Raw genomic sequence first — 20,875 nt, forward strand, 5'->3', positions numbered from 1 at the left:
TCTTGAATCCAGTTCTGTATAAATCCAAATTGTTTGTTATTGCTTACAAATGCATTCACTTGTGGTGCCTCATCACCACTTCTCTTTTATTTCCCCATATAGCACTTTTCTCAAATTTTGTTCAGTGGGTAGAATACAGTACAATAGAAATTTTATTTGTATACCGTTAATACCTCAAGAAGTTCATAAAGGTTTACATAAGAAAAATAACAATATCAAAGAATTAAAAATTACTGTTATCTATACCGTTGTCTCACACTGCTAAATTTCGATTCTGTGCCTTCTGGCTTGCTCTGGCAAATGTCTGGTATAGTTCTCCTGAATGTAGTCACTGTGTCCGCTCTCTCATTCCAGAGCCAAATCCTGCCTGAAAACACTGCTTTCAAATTTCAATGTTTTGATCTTGCATATGGCCTCATTTTCTCAACCACAAGTTGCTCCCTTAGATAGATGCTTCTCAAACCACACACCCCTTGCAATTGGCTCTACTGTGTAACATGTGTGTATCTGTCTATGTTTGTGTCTGTCTATGTGTGTATCTGTCTTACCATATTATAAGCTTCAGAAGTAAAAAAAAGTCTGAGGCGCTCTGCACATCTGGTAGTCCTGTACAAATGGGAGGTTTTTGAGGGGAGTTGCTGTATACTTCCTTGGCCTTCTGACGTACATAGATTTCCTTTCTGAGTGGCCTTGCCAGTTGTCTGTAGTAAAGGCGCCATCTAGTGTAGATTGTTTAGTTTAATTTGATACACTATCCTTCACCGTAAATGACAGAGCAGTTCATAAATAGAATGAAAAATTCTATAGCAAAGACATAGGATTCTGTACCATAGCTGTTGCTTCCCATTAATCGTGAATCTGCAGAAGGGTTTCACTCAAAACTCTGAACAACTCCCCTTCTGCAGTGGAGAACAACTTCCTCTACAGTTTTTCTTTCTTCAAGCGAACTCAGAAGGTGTTTTCTGATTTGCTCTGCTTTTTATTATTTTCTGGTATTTTGTTGTCTGTTATTTTTTTTTCTGCCTGGCTTTGGTGCTTGGAGGTCCCCTTCTTGAACTTACTCCACTGGGGAAAGGGCACAGACCCGCGAGGACAGTCTGTTGCTTGCAGGCCTCTGATGTACTGCTGAGTCAGTCTGCTTTGTGTCCCATCAGGAGCTCGGGGTCCGTTCCCCTGATTCATCGGGGGCTTAAGCATAGGCTGTGTGACTCCTATGTAACAACCCATTTATGAATTTTTTCCCCCAACATATCACATGAATTTTTGTGGGTTGGAGTCCTTGGTCGGGGTCAGCCCATCTGGCAATACAAAGATTTCCAGCGTTGGACTTTTCCTGGCACTTTCTGAGGCAGAAATCCTGGATCTTTTCCAGATAAGCCCCGCCAAAAAGTTAACCCCCGCCACAGTTTTAGCTAACACCATGCTAAGTGAATACTTGGGGAAAGTGATATACAAGGGGGGGCGGAGCCCCCCCTTGAACCCCTCGAGTCATTATTCAAATCATGTGAATAATTTCCTCAGAGGGCTTCCCGTGCACTTTTTGCATTAGTGGCGGGGCTTATCTGGAAAAGACCCGAAATCTTTTCCCTACAGGCAGGCTGCTGAAAACTGACAGGAACCAGAAGTCACAGTGAGTACTCCCATTATTCCCTATGGGGAAAATCAGGGGAAGGGGAATCTGAAAAAGCCAGATTTAAGGGTTTCTGAGGTTAGGTTGCCTCACCTCCAAAACACCTTTTTTGACGTTTATTTTTCAAATAAGCTCCCATGAGCCGTTTATGGCACAAATTTTCTAGCGGTAGCCATCTTGGATTCTTTGCGATTCTTTCTGTTTTTTTCAAGTGCTTTTTTTTCCTGCCTCAAAACCCCTCAATTTGCCTAGGGATTATCTGCAATGGATTTCCCAGGCCAGTCTAGCCACAATTAAGAACATAAGAAGTTGCCTCCACTGGGTCAGACCGGAGGTCCATCTCGCCCAGCAGCCCGCTCCCGCGGCGGCCCACCAGGTCCTTGACCTGTGAAGTGAATTTTTGACCTTTATAATCTACCTCTACTTCTATAACCTACCTCTGCTGCTATCTGTACCCCTCAATCTCTTCATGAATTTTTTTGTGCAGATTTACCAGCTAAGGAGCAGTCATGTTCCATGTGGCGCAGGACGAAGGGGCAGGGGGCTTCAGACTCAGCCTCTTCAGTCCTCCAGGGCTAGAACCACAAAAAGTCCAGTCTGCTGGGAAGAGATCCCATCCAGTGGCCAGATGCAGCGAGGAGACAAAATGCAAGGGCATGGAGGCAGAGGAGGCTCTACCTCCCCAGTTTGGGGTCTTGCAGGTGTCATTCCCTAGCAACAGCAGCAGATGAATCCAGAGACCAATGGGATAGCTCACATCTACCAGCAGGCGGAGATAGAGAAACTGATTAACAGGTGGTCCTATTGGCTGGCACTCCTCCTGTTTATCCAGTATTCTCTATCTCCCAGCAGGAAAAGGTCGCTATTCAACTAGCTCCTGAATTCTGGCTGTGACTGGAACTTTAGTTTCTCCTGTTGAGGTTTCTCTTCAGTGAGACTACCATTCTGCTTCTCCTGTTGAGGTTTCTCTTCAGTGAGCTGGCAATGCTATTTCTCCTGTTGAGATTTTCTCTTCAGTGAGACAGGGGTGTCTGGCTGAACGGTGCCGGCTTTAGGGGTTACACCTGGGCCCCCCAGGTCCCTGCCTCACCCTCCCTCCATTGCTAGAGGGTCTGACTGGGTCTCAATTTTTTTCTTCTTTCCCTTCTCTGTAAAAAAAAAACAAAACCCACAGTTGCTACATTCTGCCATGCTTTTGCTGCAAACTGGCTTCAACCGGCCCTAACAACAAGCTTGTGAGTATGTCTGGCTTTTACGGTTGTTTGAACTTCAGGTTCTGTTTGGGAGTCCTAGTACCCCGATACAAGCCAGTCTTTTGTGGAAAGCCTATTTAATGGGGCTGGGAAGCATGCCAGTTCTCCTTCATTAGGATCTATGTTTCAAGCAGGCGTTGCCACCTCATACCATGCCTGACCCTTTGAAGCAGAACTGGGAGTACTGGAAGCCCATTTCCATGCCTGTTATCAGAAGTCTGTAATAATAATAATAATAACAGTTTATATACCGCAGGACCATGAAGTTCTATGTGGTTTAGGTAACCGACCTATACAACCTTAGTCCCCAACAAATGATCTCTAGTACTGTTAATCACTCATTTTTTAACTCTATTTATTCCACTCAACCTGTAACCTCTTTAATCATTGTACTGCATCTCTGAATGATTTGGAGTCCCTTTCGGGGACCAGAAGTCAGGAGGCTGTCTTTTTAAATCCACTTCCATTTTCCATGTCTTTTCTGACACTCTCTGTGCGTTGAGACTGGATTCCCATCAACCCTCCACCTCTCAGTGTTCAGTCATAAGTGGCACTAATGTGCAGTATGCTTTTTTTCCGGCTCATCTGGACATAACCCTATTGGTCTCTGACCAATGCGAATTGCCTGAAGGCTCCCTGTAGGTGTCCAAAGTTATGTCTAAGCTTTATCCTATGGCTCCGGACTTTCAGCAGCTGTTTTCTCATCTGAAACTGAATTCCACAGTAGAGCAAGTGATTAAACACATCTCCCTTCCTAGTAAGGGAGGACTGATGCTGAAGGACACACAGGATCATAAGGTGTCTATGGCCCTTGAAAAGTTTGAAGCGCTAGAGTTGGGTATCAAGACGGTAGCTGCTGCTTCCTTCATGATACAGGCCTGTCATACCACATTGCTGAGTGCCTCTTTGGAGCTACGGGACACCTGTACCCACATGATTATAGTGGTAGTTGTTTATGTAGCCTTTACTCTTTATGACATCATTAGAATCATGAGCAAGGTTTCAGCTTACTCAGTTTCTGCCCGCCAGATGCTCTGGATCAGGCAGTGGGTGGATAACTCTGCTTCTAAGGTCACTCTTAGCAGACCGCTCTTCAAGGGGCAGATACTTTTTAGATGACGTTATGGCCAGCATAGTGGATTGCTGTCTCAAATTCCTCCTGGAAAGCAGGGCCAGAGGTTCTTCCATGGGTTCCGTCAGAGATTTGGTAATTACAGTCGCCAGCAACCCTCAGGTTCCTGCAGCGGTTCAGCCAAGAAAAATCTACAGTAACGCCAGGCTATCAGGATCCCCCCACCACCACCATTGCGCACATTTGAGGGAATGGGATCAAATCTCATCAGTCCAGTGGGTGACACGTGCCTCTTGGTTCTTATGGTCAAAACTGGTTTTGATTGCCATAGTCTCGGCAAGGCAGATCTCTGAGTTAAAGGCCCTGTCCTGCAGAGAAACCTTCTTCAGGTTTACAGAGTCTGGTGTTTCTCTGCAGACGGTACCTTACTTTCTACCGATCGTGGTTTCTGCCTTCCATGTCAATCAAAAGATTCGCTCACCTGTCTTTCACCTTACAAGCTCGGCAAAACAGGACAGAATTTTGTGGAGGCTGGATGTGTGTTGAGTTCCTGTTTGCTACCTGGAGAGGACTAATGATTCCCTGCTATCTGTTCTCCTTTTTTGTGCTAACCAGCCACTCAAATAGTTGCAAGCCAGCTTCCATGGCTTCAGTTGCCAGATGGATTCACATGACAATTTCTTCTTCCTGCATTGCCTACGGTAACCAGCATACATTTCCCTAGAAGTTTCCCTAGAAGTGTAGCTGCTTCCTGGGTGGAGTCCCAGGCTGTTTTGTCCGATGAAATTTGTAGAGCACTACTTGGTCTGCTCTTCACACTTTTACAAGGTTCTACAGTGCGGATGTGGTGGCTCGAGAGGATGCTTTTTTTGAGTCCTCTGTACTGCCTAGATGTCTGCCACTGCTTCAATATGTCAGCTATAGTACAGAATCCTATGTATTTGCTACAGAATGAAAGATTAGGTACTTACCTTACTAATCTTCTTTCTGTTATAAGTCATAAGATTCTGTATGGATTCGCCTGATTCCTGCCTTGGACGTTGCAAGGGTCCATCTCGAGACCTCTTCTCCTGTTTTTAAAATTTAGCAGACTACAGGAACATGAGGGCTGCTATTCCTTTTCTTCTTTGGAGGGGGGGTGGTGTTGTTAAGGTTAGTTATACTTAGCAGGTTGGCTCCTAGCTACTTATGTGCCTAACTTGTTACTCACTGTTGATTAATTGTTGTTAATCATTGTTCTTTTCTCAAAAGTTACAGAGCAAAACAGAATATGATTTTTCACTGGGGAAGTTCCACGTGCCCCTCCTCCTTTTCTTCTGTTTCAGTGGAGTTTGATTACTTTGGTACTAACTGAAGAGGGAGCTGTTCTCCATTGCTGAAGGGGAGGCGTTAAGAGTTTGGAATGACATCCTTCTGCAGATTCGCAACTAATGAGAATTAACAGCTATGGTACAGAATTCTATGTCTTATAACAGAAGATTAGCAAGGTAACTACCTAATCTTCCATTAACGGGAGTACACTGAAACTGACATAACTACATAGAACAATAGAAATACAGCATTACAAATTACAATTAGAAGAATCATAAAATAGTAGAAACAAATGTAAATAGTAAACAGAACACAAATTAAAATCAAACATATTCTGAAACAGCTATGTCTTTAGCCTTTACCTAAATACAGCAAAATCTCAATTATCCCACACTCACGGGGATTGGTGGATACCAGATAACTGTTTTCCTGGTTGATTGAGAGTGCTGTGTTGGAACACAGATCTCAATCCCCCCCTCCCTCCCACCCCAAAGCACCAGTGCAGCAGCAGTGCTGAACCGCAAAGCCTTCTCTTTCCTTCAAGCCCTGAAGTGGCAGAAGTGGGCGGTGGTCCTGAGACGTGAACCCCCTCCCACCCCTAAAGCACAGCCTCAAAACAGGCTGCTCGCAGTCAGCCCTGGCAGGGCCTTTCTTCTGATGTATTGGGGCTTAAGGGAGGGGAGTTTGCGGTTCAGGACCGCTGGTGCTTTTGGGGGGCATTTTTTTCACCAGCAGTTTTTTTTGCTGGTTAGGTGAGAGTGCTGGTTAACTGAGATTCTACTGTACTGTGTGACATTGGATCTGATGTACTGGGGGAGTCCATTTCACAGATAAGGTGCTTAGTATTTAACTTATTTATAAATGATCTGGAAATTTGAACTACAAGTGAGGTGATTAAATTTGCAGATGACACTAAACTGTTCAAAGATGTTAAAATCCAGGCGGACTGTGAAAAACTTCAGGAAGACCGTAGGAATTTGGAAGACTGGGCGTCCAAATAGCAGATGACATTTAATGTGGACAAATCATAGTTACCAGATGCTAGGGTCCACCATGGGGGTCAGTGCTCAAGAAAAAGATCTGGGCATCATCGTGGACAATACACTGAAACCTTCCATCCAATGTGTGGTGGTGGCCAAGAAAGCAAACAAGATGCTAGGAATTATTAGAAAAGGGATGGTAAACAAGACTAAGAATGCTATAATGCCTCTTTATTGCTCAATTGTACGACCTCACCTTGAGTATTGCATTCAGTTCTGGTCTCCTTATCTCAAAAAAGATATAGCAGCACTAGAAAAGATTTTTAAAAAGAGCAACCAAGGGGATGGAACTCCTCATATGAAGAAAGACTAAAGAGGTTAGGGCTCTTCAGTTTGGAAAATAGAAGGCTGAGAGGAGATATAATTGAAGTCAACAAAATCCTGAGTGGTGTAGAATGGGTACAATGGATCTTTTTTTTTTTTTAACTGCATCAAGATTGACAAAAGACTAGGGGACACTCGATGAAGTTACAGAGTAATACCGTATATACTCGAATATAAGATGAGATTTGTGGACCAAAAAATAGCCCCAAAATGGGGGTCTTGTCTTATATTCTGGTCAGCGCCCACCCACCCTCCTCCCAGACTTGTTGCAGGCCTCCGCTGGCCTGTTATATGACCTGGTAGGCCAGGACAGGAGGAATCCCTCCCGTCCCCTGTTCTGACAAACTCTGAAAATTTTTTTACTTCCCTCTTGCCTCCCCCCCCCCCCATGTATCTTTTTGAATCCCTGGTGGTCCAGCGGTGTACAGGGCAGGAGCGAGTTTTCTGTGCTCCTGCCCCTCACTGAGCCCCTCCCTGAATGGCTGCCTCAAGTTCTTGCAGCTCATCGGTGTACCGGGCAGGAGTGAGCTTTTTGCACTCCTGCCTGGCGCTGTGCCGCTCGCTGAATGGCTGCCACTAGTTTTTGTGGGACTTGTGAGAACTGGCAGCAGCCATTCATGGAGCAGTTCAGGGCCAGACAAGAATGCAAAAAGCTCACTTATGCCCGGTATACCGCTCGGCCGCAAGAACTTGAGGGAGTTCAGCGCGGGGCAGGAGCGCAGAAAGCTTGCTCCTGCCTGGTACACTGCTGGGCCATCAGGGATTCAAAAAGGTACATGGGAGGTGGGAGGGAGTTAAAAAAAATTGTCAGTCAGCTGGGACAAGAGACAGAAGGGATCCTTTCTGTCCCAGTAAACCACTGAATCACCAAGTAATACGGCAGGCTCGGTGGAGGCCTGCAGGACATTGGGAGAGAGGGGGGACAGGGTACAGGGCAAGAAGATGGAACAGGATACAGAGCCTGGCAGGGAGGGAAGAGGAGCAAGGTGGAGAGCCTGGCAGGGAGTGAGGGGGGCTGGGTGCAGAGCCTGGCAAAGCAGGGCACATAAATATTAACATCCCCCTCTCCTCCAGCTTATATGAGTCAACCTTTTTTCTTTCTCGACACATTTGGATCATCTTTTATTCAAGTATATATAATACTTTTAAAATCACTTGGAGGAAATATTTTTTCACTCAGAGAATAGTTAAGCTCTGGAATGCATTGCCAAGAGGATATGATAAGAATGGTTAATGTAGCTAGTTGTAAAAAAGGTTTGAGCAAGTTCCTGGAGGAAAAGCCATACTCTGCTGTTGAGATAAACAGTGGCATGGAATCAGTGGCATGGAATGCTGCTACTATTTGGTTTTTTGCCAGGTACTTGTGATTTGGATTGGCCTCCGTGATGACAGGATACTGGACTAGATAAACTATTGGTCTGACCCATAAGGCTATTCTTATGTTTTTATGTTGATTAAATTGATTAAATTCCAGCCAGAACCTCCAAAGCCTGAAACATGCTCTGTGTGGCATGCCCCTAAACACACCAGCCCCATATACTGCATCATAGTTGTGCTGACTAAATCATATGAACAATAGTGTGTCATAGCCAAGCAAGGGAAGCCAGTGGATAGGGCACAATTTTGATATCCTACCTCGTGGCTTTACATAACTTGTATAAAGCAACAAAAACAAAAAAAGGGGGGTCCAACCTTATCTGCAGAAAAAACACCAACCGGGAAGAAACAAAACAAAACTACAGATGTGTACAAGATGCAGGCAAAATTTATTGTGACAAAATAAAAGTATAAATATAAATAAAACCCTTGAGACGCTTTACTGGTGTTGGCGATTCTCGGCAAACTTGATATACAGATATTTTGTTGTCATTGTACAATTTTTTTTGTGGCATATTTTTTACTCCTTTTTTACCATGGACCCCTGACGAAGGTTTGTCCGAAACATGGACCGTGTCGGGTCCCTTGATTGGTAAAAGGGTTTTATTTATATTTATACTTTTATTTTGTCACAATAAATTTTGCCTGCATCTTGTACACATCTACAGTTTTGTTTTGTTTCTTTACATAACTTGTTACAGTCCTGGAGTATAGGTATATTTTCTTGTGAAATGGAACTAACACATTTCATTTGTTAAATTGAAGAGCTTGAGAATTAATGTGAGAGATCACTAAATTGGCAATACTGAATGGATGACCAGACAACAAAACTTTGAAATTTAAGGGGAGAATTTTAAACTGTATCCAAATACTAATTGGAAGACAATGATCTAGAAATAATAGCTTCTCATGATCATATCAATGTGCATTACACACAGTGGTCCTTTTACAAAGGTGCAGTAGCGGTTTAACGCGCGGAATACCACGTGTTATACCGCCTGCTGCGCTAGTACCTAATGCCTCCTTGACAAGGCGTTAGGATTTTAGGCTGCCGCAGGGGTTAGCGCGTGATGAAATGTCCAACGTGCTAACCCCTGTAGCGTGCCTTGATAAAAGGAGCCTACAGTGTTTACAGCCATGATTTGAATTAGTTGTGATGCAAGAATTTTATAGTGATTCCACTGAAATGCATTGCCATAGTCAAGATGACAACAGGGCTGTGAAGTTGGAGTTGTAAGCAGTTTTGGGTGGAATTGGAGTCTGTAAAAAAATGTACTGACTGACTGTAAAATAAAAACTGACATGATAATATATAGTTAACTATTTTATATTTTAGGTCCAGGACAAAAAGATACAGTTATCAGTTCTATCCATCTTATTTATTTTATCCATCACAAAAAATTAAGGAGTCAGACATTAGAAAGATAGTGTACCAGCTTCAAAACCCTGGTTCACAAGATAAATCCATTTGTACCTCTGTACTGACTTTAAACACCTGATGATAGTTTCACAGCAAACTTTAGAAATAAAGGTCCAGAGGAAGGCTACTAAAATTGTGCGTGGTCTTCATCATAAGGCGTATGGAGACAGACTTCAAGATCTCAATATGTATACTTTGGAGAAAAGACGGGAGAGGGGAGATATAATAGACATTTAAATACCTCATGATATAAATGTACATGAGGCAAGTCTCTTTCATTTGAAAGGAAGCTCTGGAATGAGGGCATAGGATGAAGTTAAGAGGTAATAGGCTCAGGAGTAATATAAGGAACAGTCTCCCGGAAGAAGTGGTGGACACAGGGACTGTGTCTGATTTCAAGAAAGCATGGGATAGGCATGTGGAATCTCTTAGAGAGGAAGAGAATGGTTACTGTGGATGGGCAGACTGGATGGGCTATTTGGCCTTTATCTGCCATCATGTTTCTATACAAGATATAGACTGTAAGAATAGAAGAATCTTGAACAATGGAAATACTGTCCATTTCTTTAGATTTGGTATTGCAGAGCCAGTGTTTTCCCTAGCGTCTTTAGCATTCCCCCAGTCACTGTCTCACCTTTAAAATACTGTAATTATGGCAGCCTGCAGAGCGAACATAGCAGGCTGCTGTCAGCCTCTGTAGCATGTTCCTCTGCCGCGATCCCACACCTCCTCTGACGTCAGGGACGGGACCGTAACAGAGGGAACATGCTACAGAGGCTGACGGCAGCCTGCTACGTTCGCTCTGCAGGCTGCCGTAATTAACTTTAAACTGTGGTAGTTAAGCCCAGAAGGAAGAACGGAGGCGAGAACTGACCTGACAGTCACTGTATTCGGGAAGCAGCGAAGTTAAGGCACCACACATGACTGGCGGGACGAGGGTTGCCTTAGAGATGCTGGATCGGGGGGAGAGACAAGGTGGCAGGATCATGTCAGAGGGAACGTGCTGCTGAGGTGGAGAGCGGCCTGCGAGGTTTGCTACAGCCGGCTGGCGATCCTCAGCAGGCTGCTTTGAAGAGGAGCTGCAGCAGCGGTTCCTGCCGGTGGGCCAGAAGAGACCAGAAAGCTGGATTTGGGAGCAATACAGGCAGGCAGGCAGGGGGCCAGGGCGAGAGGGAAAGGGGGCTGCTTTGGGGGGAGGGGTGTGCTGGGGGGCAGACAGCAATCATGCTTTGCTCTGGGAGGGGGGAACAGAAGGGGGCCACAGAGCAGGCAGGCATGGCACAAAAGGGGGTCAGGGGGAGAGGGAAAGGGGGCTGCTTTGGGGGGAGGGGTGTCCTGGGGGCCAGACAGCAATCATGCTTTGCTCTGGGTGGGGGGAAACAGAAGGGGGCCACGGAGCAGGCAGTCATTGCACAACAGAGAAATACAGACAGACTGGGGGCCAGGGAGAGACACAGACAGAAAGAATGAGAGACAGACAGAGGGCCAGAGAGACAGACATAAAGGAAGACAGACAGCGTCCAAGGAGAGAGAGAGAGACGAAGAAGAAGAAAAAACAACAGAAAGACAGCGTCCAAGGAGAGAGAGACAAAGAAAAAAAGACAGACAGACAGCATCCAAGGAGAGAGAGAGAGAAGGAAAGATAGACACATCTATTCTAGCACCCGTTAATGTAACGGGTTTAAAGACTAGTTTTAATTATAAAAGAATTGATTACTTCCCTGAATTTTTAAAAAAAATTTATAAGTTTTCAAATTTTCCAAGTAATCCACTTGTACAGAAAAGAATGTATACTCTCCAAAAACTCAAGGTAATAAGGAAAAGAAACCCCAATAATCTCTTGTATACAATTCTCAAGTCCACAATCATAGATCTGAGACTACAATAAGTGGTAATAATAAAGGAAATAAATTAAAAAGAAAAAGCATTTCCCATCACACCTGAAAGAGCAGAGGTTATGGAAAAAACGAGCTAAATAAAGGGATCTCCTTGGATCCCTTCAATGTGCTTCAATACTAGAAATAAGCTGAGACGGTTCAAAGAACACAGATTTCAGAGACTGATATCTAATAGTACATGTGCAAGGATATCTCAGGTAAAAAGTTCCACCAATGTGGGTAATTCCAGGCTTCAGTAACAAAAATTGGCGTCTGCGTTTTTGTATATCATGAGAAACATCTGGAAAAATTTGAATCTTTAAACCCAAAAATAATTTGTCTATTTTTAAAGAACATCTTCAAAATCCAAATCTTATTTGGGGTCAAAGCAACCGTTGCCATTAATGTTGATGGCTTGGCAGAGTCTTTATCAGAAAATTCCAGAATAGCTGAAATATCATGAAGAACTTCTTTTTGAACAGTCTGTTGCTGATTCTGTAACATTTTAGTAGGCAAGTAATATAAGTACTTGTGAAAAAGGAGGAATCATTTCTTCTGAAACTGACAGAATCTCAACAAAGTACCTCTTGAGCATTTCCCTAGGTGCTACAGAAAACACCTGAGGGAAATTCAAGAGACTAAGATTATTATTGCGGTAATTGTTTTCCAATGATTCAACTTTCTTTTATAGATTAACAACATCTTTGACTACAACATCCTGCACCAAACAAAATCCATCCAAATGTTTTCAACATTTCTTAAACATACATTAAATGTTTCAGTATCAGATTTTATACATTTCAGATTTTCTTTGCAAGCTTTAGTTCTAACTTCCAATGAATTAACTTGCAGACACAATGATTTCCCTAAATTAGCTATTAAAGTCCATATAGAATCAAGAGTTACCTCAGATGGCTTATTTAAAAGAAAATCCAGCAAGTGTAAAACTGATATGATTGTCCCAAAAGACGTGTTTCCTCAGCATTGTCTTTCGAAGTGCTTATCATCTCGCCCCTTACTGCTGACAGATTTACAGAGCCAGACACTGGGAAGTTTACCTGTAAATTTGGGGACTCCAGATCCACCGCTGGCTGCACACCAGCCTCAGGCCCAGCTATACTTCTTTGCAGTGACTCCTCCAACTCCCCCAAACAGCTCTGTGGTTGCGGGGGAGGTGCTCTCTCATCAAGGCTTAAGGTGACATCCAGCCCAAGGGGCCCCATAGCTCCACTCTGTACCTGAGACTTCAGTGAGCTTCCCTCTGATGTCTGCTGCTCTGCCCCGAGTCTTCTCAAATAATTATCAATCTGGCCCAATGCAGCGGAGTTGGAATGCTGAGAAACTCCAGCAGCATTTCTTCCATGCTGCTTTGGCATTGCAATTGGTCTAGCCCAGCGAAAAAATACCAACTATCAAGTGACTCACCAGGCGTTAAGTACGTGCGACCATCTTGGATCGTTCCTCTTACCTGAAAATTTTATTCACAAGAGAAAATACAAAACATTGTAAAGGAGATAAGTTTAGTGCTTATCATATAAAAAGTTAGTGTGATGATATATTTGAAGACTTCTGTTAATTTAAGTGCATTTTTCTGTTGATTGCAGTGTTTTCTATAGAAGTCTGTTGAATGATCTAGTATGCTTTGTGATTGATCCACCTATGGATTTGTTGGGTGATTTCTCTGGTCATTTTACCTAGTTGCACGTTACATTTATTTTACAGTAACACAATTGTACTGCTAGCACATTTTGTACTGTAGTGCAGTGAGCAAAGATTTTGTTTGGCCCTACAGAAAAAAAATGCCATTTTGCTATAGCAGACATGCAAGTGGCTGCTTGTCAGTGGTGGCTCCTCACAGAACGTGTCTGTGTAGAAAACTGCAGGGTATGCATTTTGGACTCTGTGTGAGGCTTTTTATCCTCTTCTACAGGAGGATACAATGGAAGTGGAAGAGTTTCTGAAAGAAGCGGCTGTAATGAAAGAGATCAAACATCCCAATCTGGTACAGTTACTAGGTAAGTGACAAACTTCAAACATGTCCTTGGGGTGAGGGCTGGCTGATATAGAGAAACAACAAAGAAGAATAAGGCTGAACAAAAGACTTCAACAGACCAGAAGAATGCACAGGGTAGAAGTATTGTTTATTATACAAATTCAAAATACAGAGGACCCGACATGATACCATATTTCAGGGCAAGTGTGCCTGCCTCAGGAATCAAACAGCCGGTACCTTGGAGAGTTTCTCTGTTTTAAGTGCTTTGTATCTTGTACATCATCCTCTTTTGTTCATAAATTTTGATGCAGAGCGGTTTGACCCTTGAGGCAGGCACACTTCTTCTGAAACACGGTGCCGTATTGGGTCCCAAAGGACACACTCTCATACACCTCTGTGCATAGGAACTCTTTCTTTTTCTTTATCTTGCTTGTTTAGGACATTTTAAAAACTCATACACTTATAGAAAGAAAGAAGGTTATACACTAAGGGGCAAATTCTATAAACAGTGTCCCGATTGTAGGCAGTGGTAGGATTCCTACTGCCGTCTAACCAGCCAATCGGAGCGCACGTTTTTTAAAAAAAACCTCCCGAGGCAGGCTGCCTACATTGGAGGCGCCTCCAGGAGCCTAGGGAGGCACGCAAGCTTGCCTAAATCTAGGCGTGGGTGTGATTTGGGCCAGAAGTAGTCTTAGGAGGACCTAGGCTGCTGTACGCATCTCCCTAGGCCAGCGGGAGACACGTACAATGTAGGTGGGGTTCCAGAAGGTGTACATTGGGGGGGGATCCAGCAGGAGGGATTGGGCATCCCTCCTGCCACGATCGTTAGGGGTGGGGGTGCTAGGCAGAAGGAATTGGGCATCTTTCCTGCCGTGACCGTTCGGGGGGAACGGGCAGCTGCTGCCACTAAATTTATTGTACTTATTGCCGTGATAAGTTCAGCAGCAATCCGATTCTCTAACCAGCATCTGTAACATGGATGTCGGTTAGAGAATCATGTTCTTTTTTTAGGTGGGCTTAGGCAAGATTCTGTATAGGATACCCGTGTGCTCTGAGACCGGGTGTCCTATACAGAATCCGGATCCAAAACAATAGCCCAAATTCCCACACAAAGCACTAAGAAAAGCTAGCGCAAAATAATACACGCTTCTATAAAGACACTGACAAAGAGACAAACAGGGAGAATATTTGGGAATCTGTCCTCTTGGTTGGGTAAAACACCCCCTGAAATCAGAATGGGAACAGAGTCTGATTTGCTGGAGCTGGAGCCCAGTCTTTATAGTATTCTGTTGCATATTCATTAGCTTATATGACCTCAAGGTCAGATAATAAACCTTCTCTTTGTTTTTCCTAATCTTTTTTTTTTGTTTGTTTGTTTCTCTCATGTCCCATATGCTCATCTGGAATATATAATTGTCAACAAATGTAAATTGGGCCTCTTTAACTGGAAAAAAATAATTGGGCTTTTGGCTTTTCACATCTCCTTATTGTCCAAGTGGCAGCTTACTCTTTCCATGACCCCATCATGTGATATGTTTAATCAGGAAGGAAAAAAAAAAGGGGAGAGAGACCCAGGTCTCCACAGGAAACAAAGGCAAAACCAAACAAAATCTGTGGAGACTGACAGTGTTCAGAATCTTCATTTTATTTCTTCATAAAATTTTTAAAAACACTTTCCACATAGGTATGCAATGGACCCAACACGGGCCGAGTTTCGGTAAAACAACCTTCCTCAGGGGTCCTCAGACATTAACATAAAATCATAATGAATAACAATACATTAGGTGACAGAGCTTGAATAGATGAATATGTGGCAAGCAATAGACAAAGAGTGAATATTAAAGAAAACTATATCACCAACACCAGACAGGAAACTTATGTCACCAAAAAGAAAGAAGGAAGGAAAACAAACAAAACAGAAATAAATAAAAGTTGCTTACCTGTAATAGTAGTTTCTTGGACAGTTGATCATTCAGCCACACGGTTAGTGTCGTCACCTGATGCATCCTAATTCGGCCAGTTCCAAGCGCAGAAAACTCTAGAAGAGCTTTTTGCGCATGCTCCAGGCTTCCCGCCTACTGTACCTGGTGTATATACAATACCTGCCCCCCCATCACCCTCACTCAGTTCATCAAACAGCTGGCATCAACTGGGAGGGAGAGTCTGAATGATCAACTGTCCAAGGAGAACTACCGTTACAGGTAAGCAACTTTTATTTCTCTCTGACACCTGATTCATTCAGCCCCATAGTTGGTGACTCTCTAGCTACAAACGTAACACAAGCAAACAAGTGTTACCTCGGAGGAGGTGGAGAGCTGACGCCTCATACAGCGGATTGCACCACCACTTGACCAAAGGCAGAAGCCAAGTAGGAAGCAGTCAATGCAGTAATACTTCACAAAAGTGTGTAGAGAAGCCCAAGTTGCTGCCATACATATCTCTTGCGGAGATGATCTGAGGAGATGAGCTCATAGAAACATAGAGTATGATGGCAGAAAAGGGCCATCGGCCCAACATTTCTGCCCACTCAAAGAACCCTCCCTCTAAAAGAACCCTCCCCCTAAGCATTCCCCGGAGCGAACCCACATGTTTATCCCATCGTCCCTTGAAGTCGAGCACGTTACTGGCCTCAACTAGCTGACATGGAAGACCATTCCAGCGATCAACCACCCTTTCGGTGAGGAAGTATTTCCTGATGTCACCATGAAGTCTCCCACCCTTGAGTTTGAGCGGATGCCCTCTTGTTGCCCTGGGACCCCCCTCTTGTTGCCGTGGATCACAGAAAGTGAGCAGTTATATGAGGAATATTAGTCAACTTTTCCTGAGTGGCATTTATATAGCAAAAATTAATAAGAAGATATCCAAGATGAAAAGGTCATTTTAGATGCTGGTTTTGGTTTGGATGTTGATTGGTAAGAGAGGAAGAGCTGTGAAAGTCTGTTTGGATAAGATGTCTGATTCAAATAAATAGTAAGAGCTCTTATATAATCTAAAGCAGGGATCTCAAAGTCTCTCCTTGAGGGCTGCAATCCAGTCGGGTAGTCAGGATTTCTCAATGAATATGCATTGAAAGCAGTGCATGCACTTAGATCTCATTCATATTCATTGGGAAAATCCTGAAAACCCAACTGGATTGCGGCCCTCAAGGAGGGACTTTGAGATCCCTGATCTAAAACACATACTATAATCATTGTTCCTCAGCCATGGAGTGAGGTGGTGGAAAGAAGGCTGGAATAATTATCGTTTGATTTAGATGGAATTGAAACAAAATTTACAGTAAGGAATGACAATGAGTTCTCAGCAACACCTTATCATGCAGAATTTGGGTATAAGGAGAATAATATACCAACGGTTGAATTATTCCAATTCATCTAGTTGAAGTTATAGTAAGTAGAAATAAAGTTTTTAATGTTAAAAATTTTAGTTAAGGGCTTGAATGACGGAACAGTAAGAGGATTCAAGTCCCAAACAGGATTGGTATGCTTAATGAAAGATGGAGTCTCAAAAGTCCTTTGAAAATTTTTTTTTTATTATTGAATGTTGTGATAGGAAGAGATTATCGATGCTATCATGATACACTGAAATAGCAGCTAAATATGCCTTTACTTGTGAAAGTGTCAAGGATATAGGAGAGAATTTGTGGAGTTGATACTATTGAGAAAAACAATTCCATTTCTAGGAATATGTTTTCTTAGTAGCTTCTGAACGAGAAGGTTGGAGAATGTGAAGGACCTCAGGGGTAAATAATAGGCAAACATTCACATTGGAAGAAGAAGCCACGCCGCAAGGTTGAGTGACTGTAGATTCGTATGGAGCAGAGTATCCTGGTTTTGTGTTATCGTGTGGAACTTTGGGTAAAAGAAGTGGTGGTTGCTTTGGAGAGCTGAAAACCATGCTTGTCAAGGCCAGTATGGAGCTATGAGTATAAAATGAGCATTGTCCGAAACAGCTATTTGAATAATTTTGCTGAGTAGAGGTATTGGTGGATAAGTGTAGAAATGATGCTGTGTCCATGGAATTTGAAAGGCATCTGGTGTGGAGTGCAAAGCTTCAAGCAGTATTTGTCGCATTTGTGATTGTGAGGGGATGCAAACAGGTCTATGTGTGGAGTCCTCAATGAGTCGAAGAAGTCTCGAGTAATCGTGTTTTTTAGAGACCACTTGTGCATCTTCAGTTGTCTGCTGAGTCTGTCTGCTAGATCAGTGTTCTTCAACCGTCGGTCCACAGAAAATTCTTGCCAGTCTGCACAGGGCTGGTGAGATTGATGAGCTGTAATTTCCTGCTGGTCCACGCAGGGCTGGCGAGATTGAGCTGCAATTTCCTTCCAGGCCGCGCAGAGCCAGCGAGATCATGGGGAGTCTCCGACAGTGGCTTTCTCCCCTCCCAGCAGCTCTTGGTACTTACCAGCGCAGCAATTCACCAAGGCAGCCTTGGGGCTTTTGCTGAGTCGCAGCTGCCTCTGATGATGCAACTTCCTCTTTCCTCAAAGGTAGCGCGACCCATCAAAGGACCCAAGGCTGCCTTAATGAATCGCCGTGCTGGCAAGAACCAAGAGATGCTGGGAGGGGAAAAAATCACTGTTGGAGGCTGCTGAACAAGGGGAAAAAAGGGACAGCGTTACTAGACCTGGAAGGAAGGAGGAGAGATGCTGCTGGGAGGAGAGGAGGGAAAGGAGTCTGGGAAGCTTCTGGACAAGGGGAAAAAAGGGACAGCTGCTACTGGACCTGCAGGGAGGGAGGAGGAGAGATGCTGCTGGGAGGGAAGGAGGGAAAGGAGTCTGGGAAGCTGCTGGACAAGGGAAAATAAAGGGACAGCTGCTATTGGACCTGGAGGGAAGGAGAGATGCTACTGGGAGGGGAGGAGGGGAAGGGAAGAGAGTTACTGCTGGACAGGAGGAGGGAAGGGAAAAGGAAAAAAGGAAAGAAAAGGCTGGCAGGGAGATTAGAGAAGGGGAGGGGAAGAGATAGGAATGAGAAAGTAGAGAGATTGATGATGGGAAGGGGTCAGCAGAGAAATAAGCAGAGAGGGACAGATGCTAGATCTGGTGTAGGAGAGATAAAAATGAAGGGAGCAGTGAAGCTGGAATGAATCATGTAAAAAGGAGAGAGGGGGCGTAGGCTGGATGGAAAGGGGAGAGGGGCATTGAAAGAAGATAGATACTAAATGGAAGGGGTAGATGCTGGATTGAAGAGACAGAGAGGGCAGACGCTGGAAGGAAGAGAGTGAAAAGAAGATGAAAGCAGAAACCAGAGACAACAAAAGGTAGAAAAAAATAATTTTATTTCTATTTTGTGATTAGAATATGTCAGATTTGAAATATATATCCTGCTAGAGCTGGTGTTAGACATAACTGGGGACTGCAAAGCCCAGGCAGTGCTTCTTTAGCTTCCAGCTGGCTTAGGGTTCTCTCTGACCAGGGATCAGTTGCCCTAGTTGCACTCCTCTAACACTATTCCTGTCATGGGTGACTGTGTTATTCTGTTAGCATGATATTTCTGTGTAGCATTCTGTAATAATTTGGCTTATTCAGTTTTCTTGATAGTAGAGGGGATATATGTGAAGGGGAGGGGAGGCAGGGATTTTGTTAATCCTTGCTCTGTATTATTTGTATTTATAAAATGACAATTCTACAGAATATTGTTTCTTTTTATCCTATATAATAAAACCCTAAGCGCGCATGCGCATTTAGGGTTTCGTGTTCCTAGCCGCCGTGTTTTCTGATCCGTGGCCGTGGGAGCAGGGAAGAAGGACCGGGGGAGCAGGGTAAGTGGTGCTGATGACTGGGGGAGCAGGGATGAGGTGCTGCTGACTGGGGGAGCAGGGAAGTGGTGCTGCTGACTGGGGGAGCAGGGAAGAGGTGCTGCTGACTGGGGGAGCAGGGAAGAGGGGCCGGGGGAGCAGGGAACAGGTGCTACTGGACTGGGGGAGCAGTGAAGAGGGACAGGGGGAGCAGGGAACAGGTGCTGCTGGACCGGGGGGGGGAGTAAAAATGGGTTTGGAGCTGGGGCTAAAAATTTGGGGACATGTGAGGGAAGGAGGCTTTACTAGCACCCGTTAATGTAACGGGCTTAAACACTAGTACTTTAATAAAATACATTCAATATAAAATCATAACTGAGGCTTGTGCGGATGGGATCAAATGGCAGGGATCGAGCTCGTGGAGACAGGGCAGAAACGGGGTTTTAAAATTTCAGTCCTAGTAGTTTTCCGGTCCACAAAATAATTATTTTATTTCCGCCAGTCCATAGGTGTAGAAAGGCTGAAGAACTCTGTGCTAGATGATTGTGTTTGCCCGGAATGTATATTGCCACTATGTAGGAGCCTAGAGATGTGATCAATTTCCAGATGTTTAATGCTTCCTGACAAGGCAAGCGGGAACCCATGCCTCCTTGTTTGTTGATGTTAAACTTAGTTACTTGATTGTCTGGATGCGAATGTACTGATTTTGCAATTGAGATTGGAAAGTCATTAACGCCAAGAAGACTGCATGAAGTTCCAGAATGTTGATGCTGTGATGCCGATAGTGGGCAGGCCAAGCACCCTGAATTGCCCATGTTTCAAGATAAGTCCCCAACCTTGTTTGGAGGCATCAGTTGTGAAAAGCATTATATGCGGAGCAACTTGGAAAGGTAGTCCCCTTGTTAAATTGGTTGTGGAAGGTCCACCATTGAAGATTGTACCACACAGAGGGAGTCAGTCATAGACAAGTTGACATGGACTGTGTGTGCTGGTTCCAAGGATCTTTGAGATACCATTGCAGGTTTCTCATATGCAATCTGGCATGAGGAGTAACATGAAATGTGGACGCTATATGACCCAAAGGTACCATTAAGGTGCATGGCATTATATGCAATAGGGTAGGTAACCTCTGAATTAGTGTTTGAATTGTGATTGCTGGTTGAAGGGGAAGATAGACACTCGTTCATCAATATTATATCTGAGCTCCCAGAAACTCTATGGTTTAAGAAGGGATGAGAGTAGATTTTTCATTGTGAATGAGAAATTCTACATTGTGAAGCAACTTTATGGTGGTGGTCATATAGTGGTAATTTTTTCTCTTGGATTGTAGCTGAAATCAGTCAATCATCTTTGTAAAGACCCTGGGTGCTGAAGAAAGTCTGAATGGAACTGGAAATGGATCACATTGTACAGAAATCGAAGTTATTGATGGTGAGACGGGTGGACTGGAATATGCATGTAGGCGTTTTACAGGTCTAAAGAGGACAGCCATGCTCCTGGCTCTGAGTGGCGCTAAAGACGTTATCAAGAGCATATGGAATTTTTCTCTCTTTACAAAGAGATTGAGCCTCCTGAGATCCAAGATTGGACAGAAGCCCCCTGTATTTGGGGGATCAGGAAGCATCTCAAATAGAAGCTTTTCTTGTTGGTGTACTGGGACTTCCTCTATAGCATTGATTAGATGTAGGCTCTGGACTTCATGGTGTAGCTGAGGAAGATGCGATGTGATAAATTTGTCATGCTGTTGGTAAAATAGGGGAAGAGAAGAAATGAAATTTATGCAATATCCTATTCGAACTATCGGAAACACCCAACAATCTATAGTGATAGTTTCCCTGG

At 43.9% G+C, this 20,875-nt stretch overlaps 1 protein-coding gene across 3 annotated transcripts in view; it reads left to right on the plus strand.

Moving 5' to 3' along the window:
- Positions 1 to 20,875, plus strand: part of ABL1 (ABL proto-oncogene 1, non-receptor tyrosine kinase) — a 172,740-nt gene that overhangs the window by 117,454 nt on the left and 34,411 nt on the right. For all 3 annotated transcript variants that reach the window (XM_033960528.1, XM_033960527.1, XM_033960529.1), the window contains one exon: positions 13,235 to 13,319. In XM_033960528.1, coding sequence (XP_033816419.1) covers positions 13,235 to 13,319 — 85 coding nt within the window. The remainder of the gene's footprint in view (positions 1 to 13,234; positions 13,320 to 20,875) is intronic.

The sequence above is a fragment of the Geotrypetes seraphini genome, chromosome 10 (assembly GCF_902459505.1).
Source record: "Geotrypetes seraphini chromosome 10, aGeoSer1.1, whole genome shotgun sequence".
Lineage (NCBI taxonomy): Eukaryota > Metazoa > Chordata > Amphibia > Gymnophiona > Dermophiidae > Geotrypetes > Geotrypetes seraphini.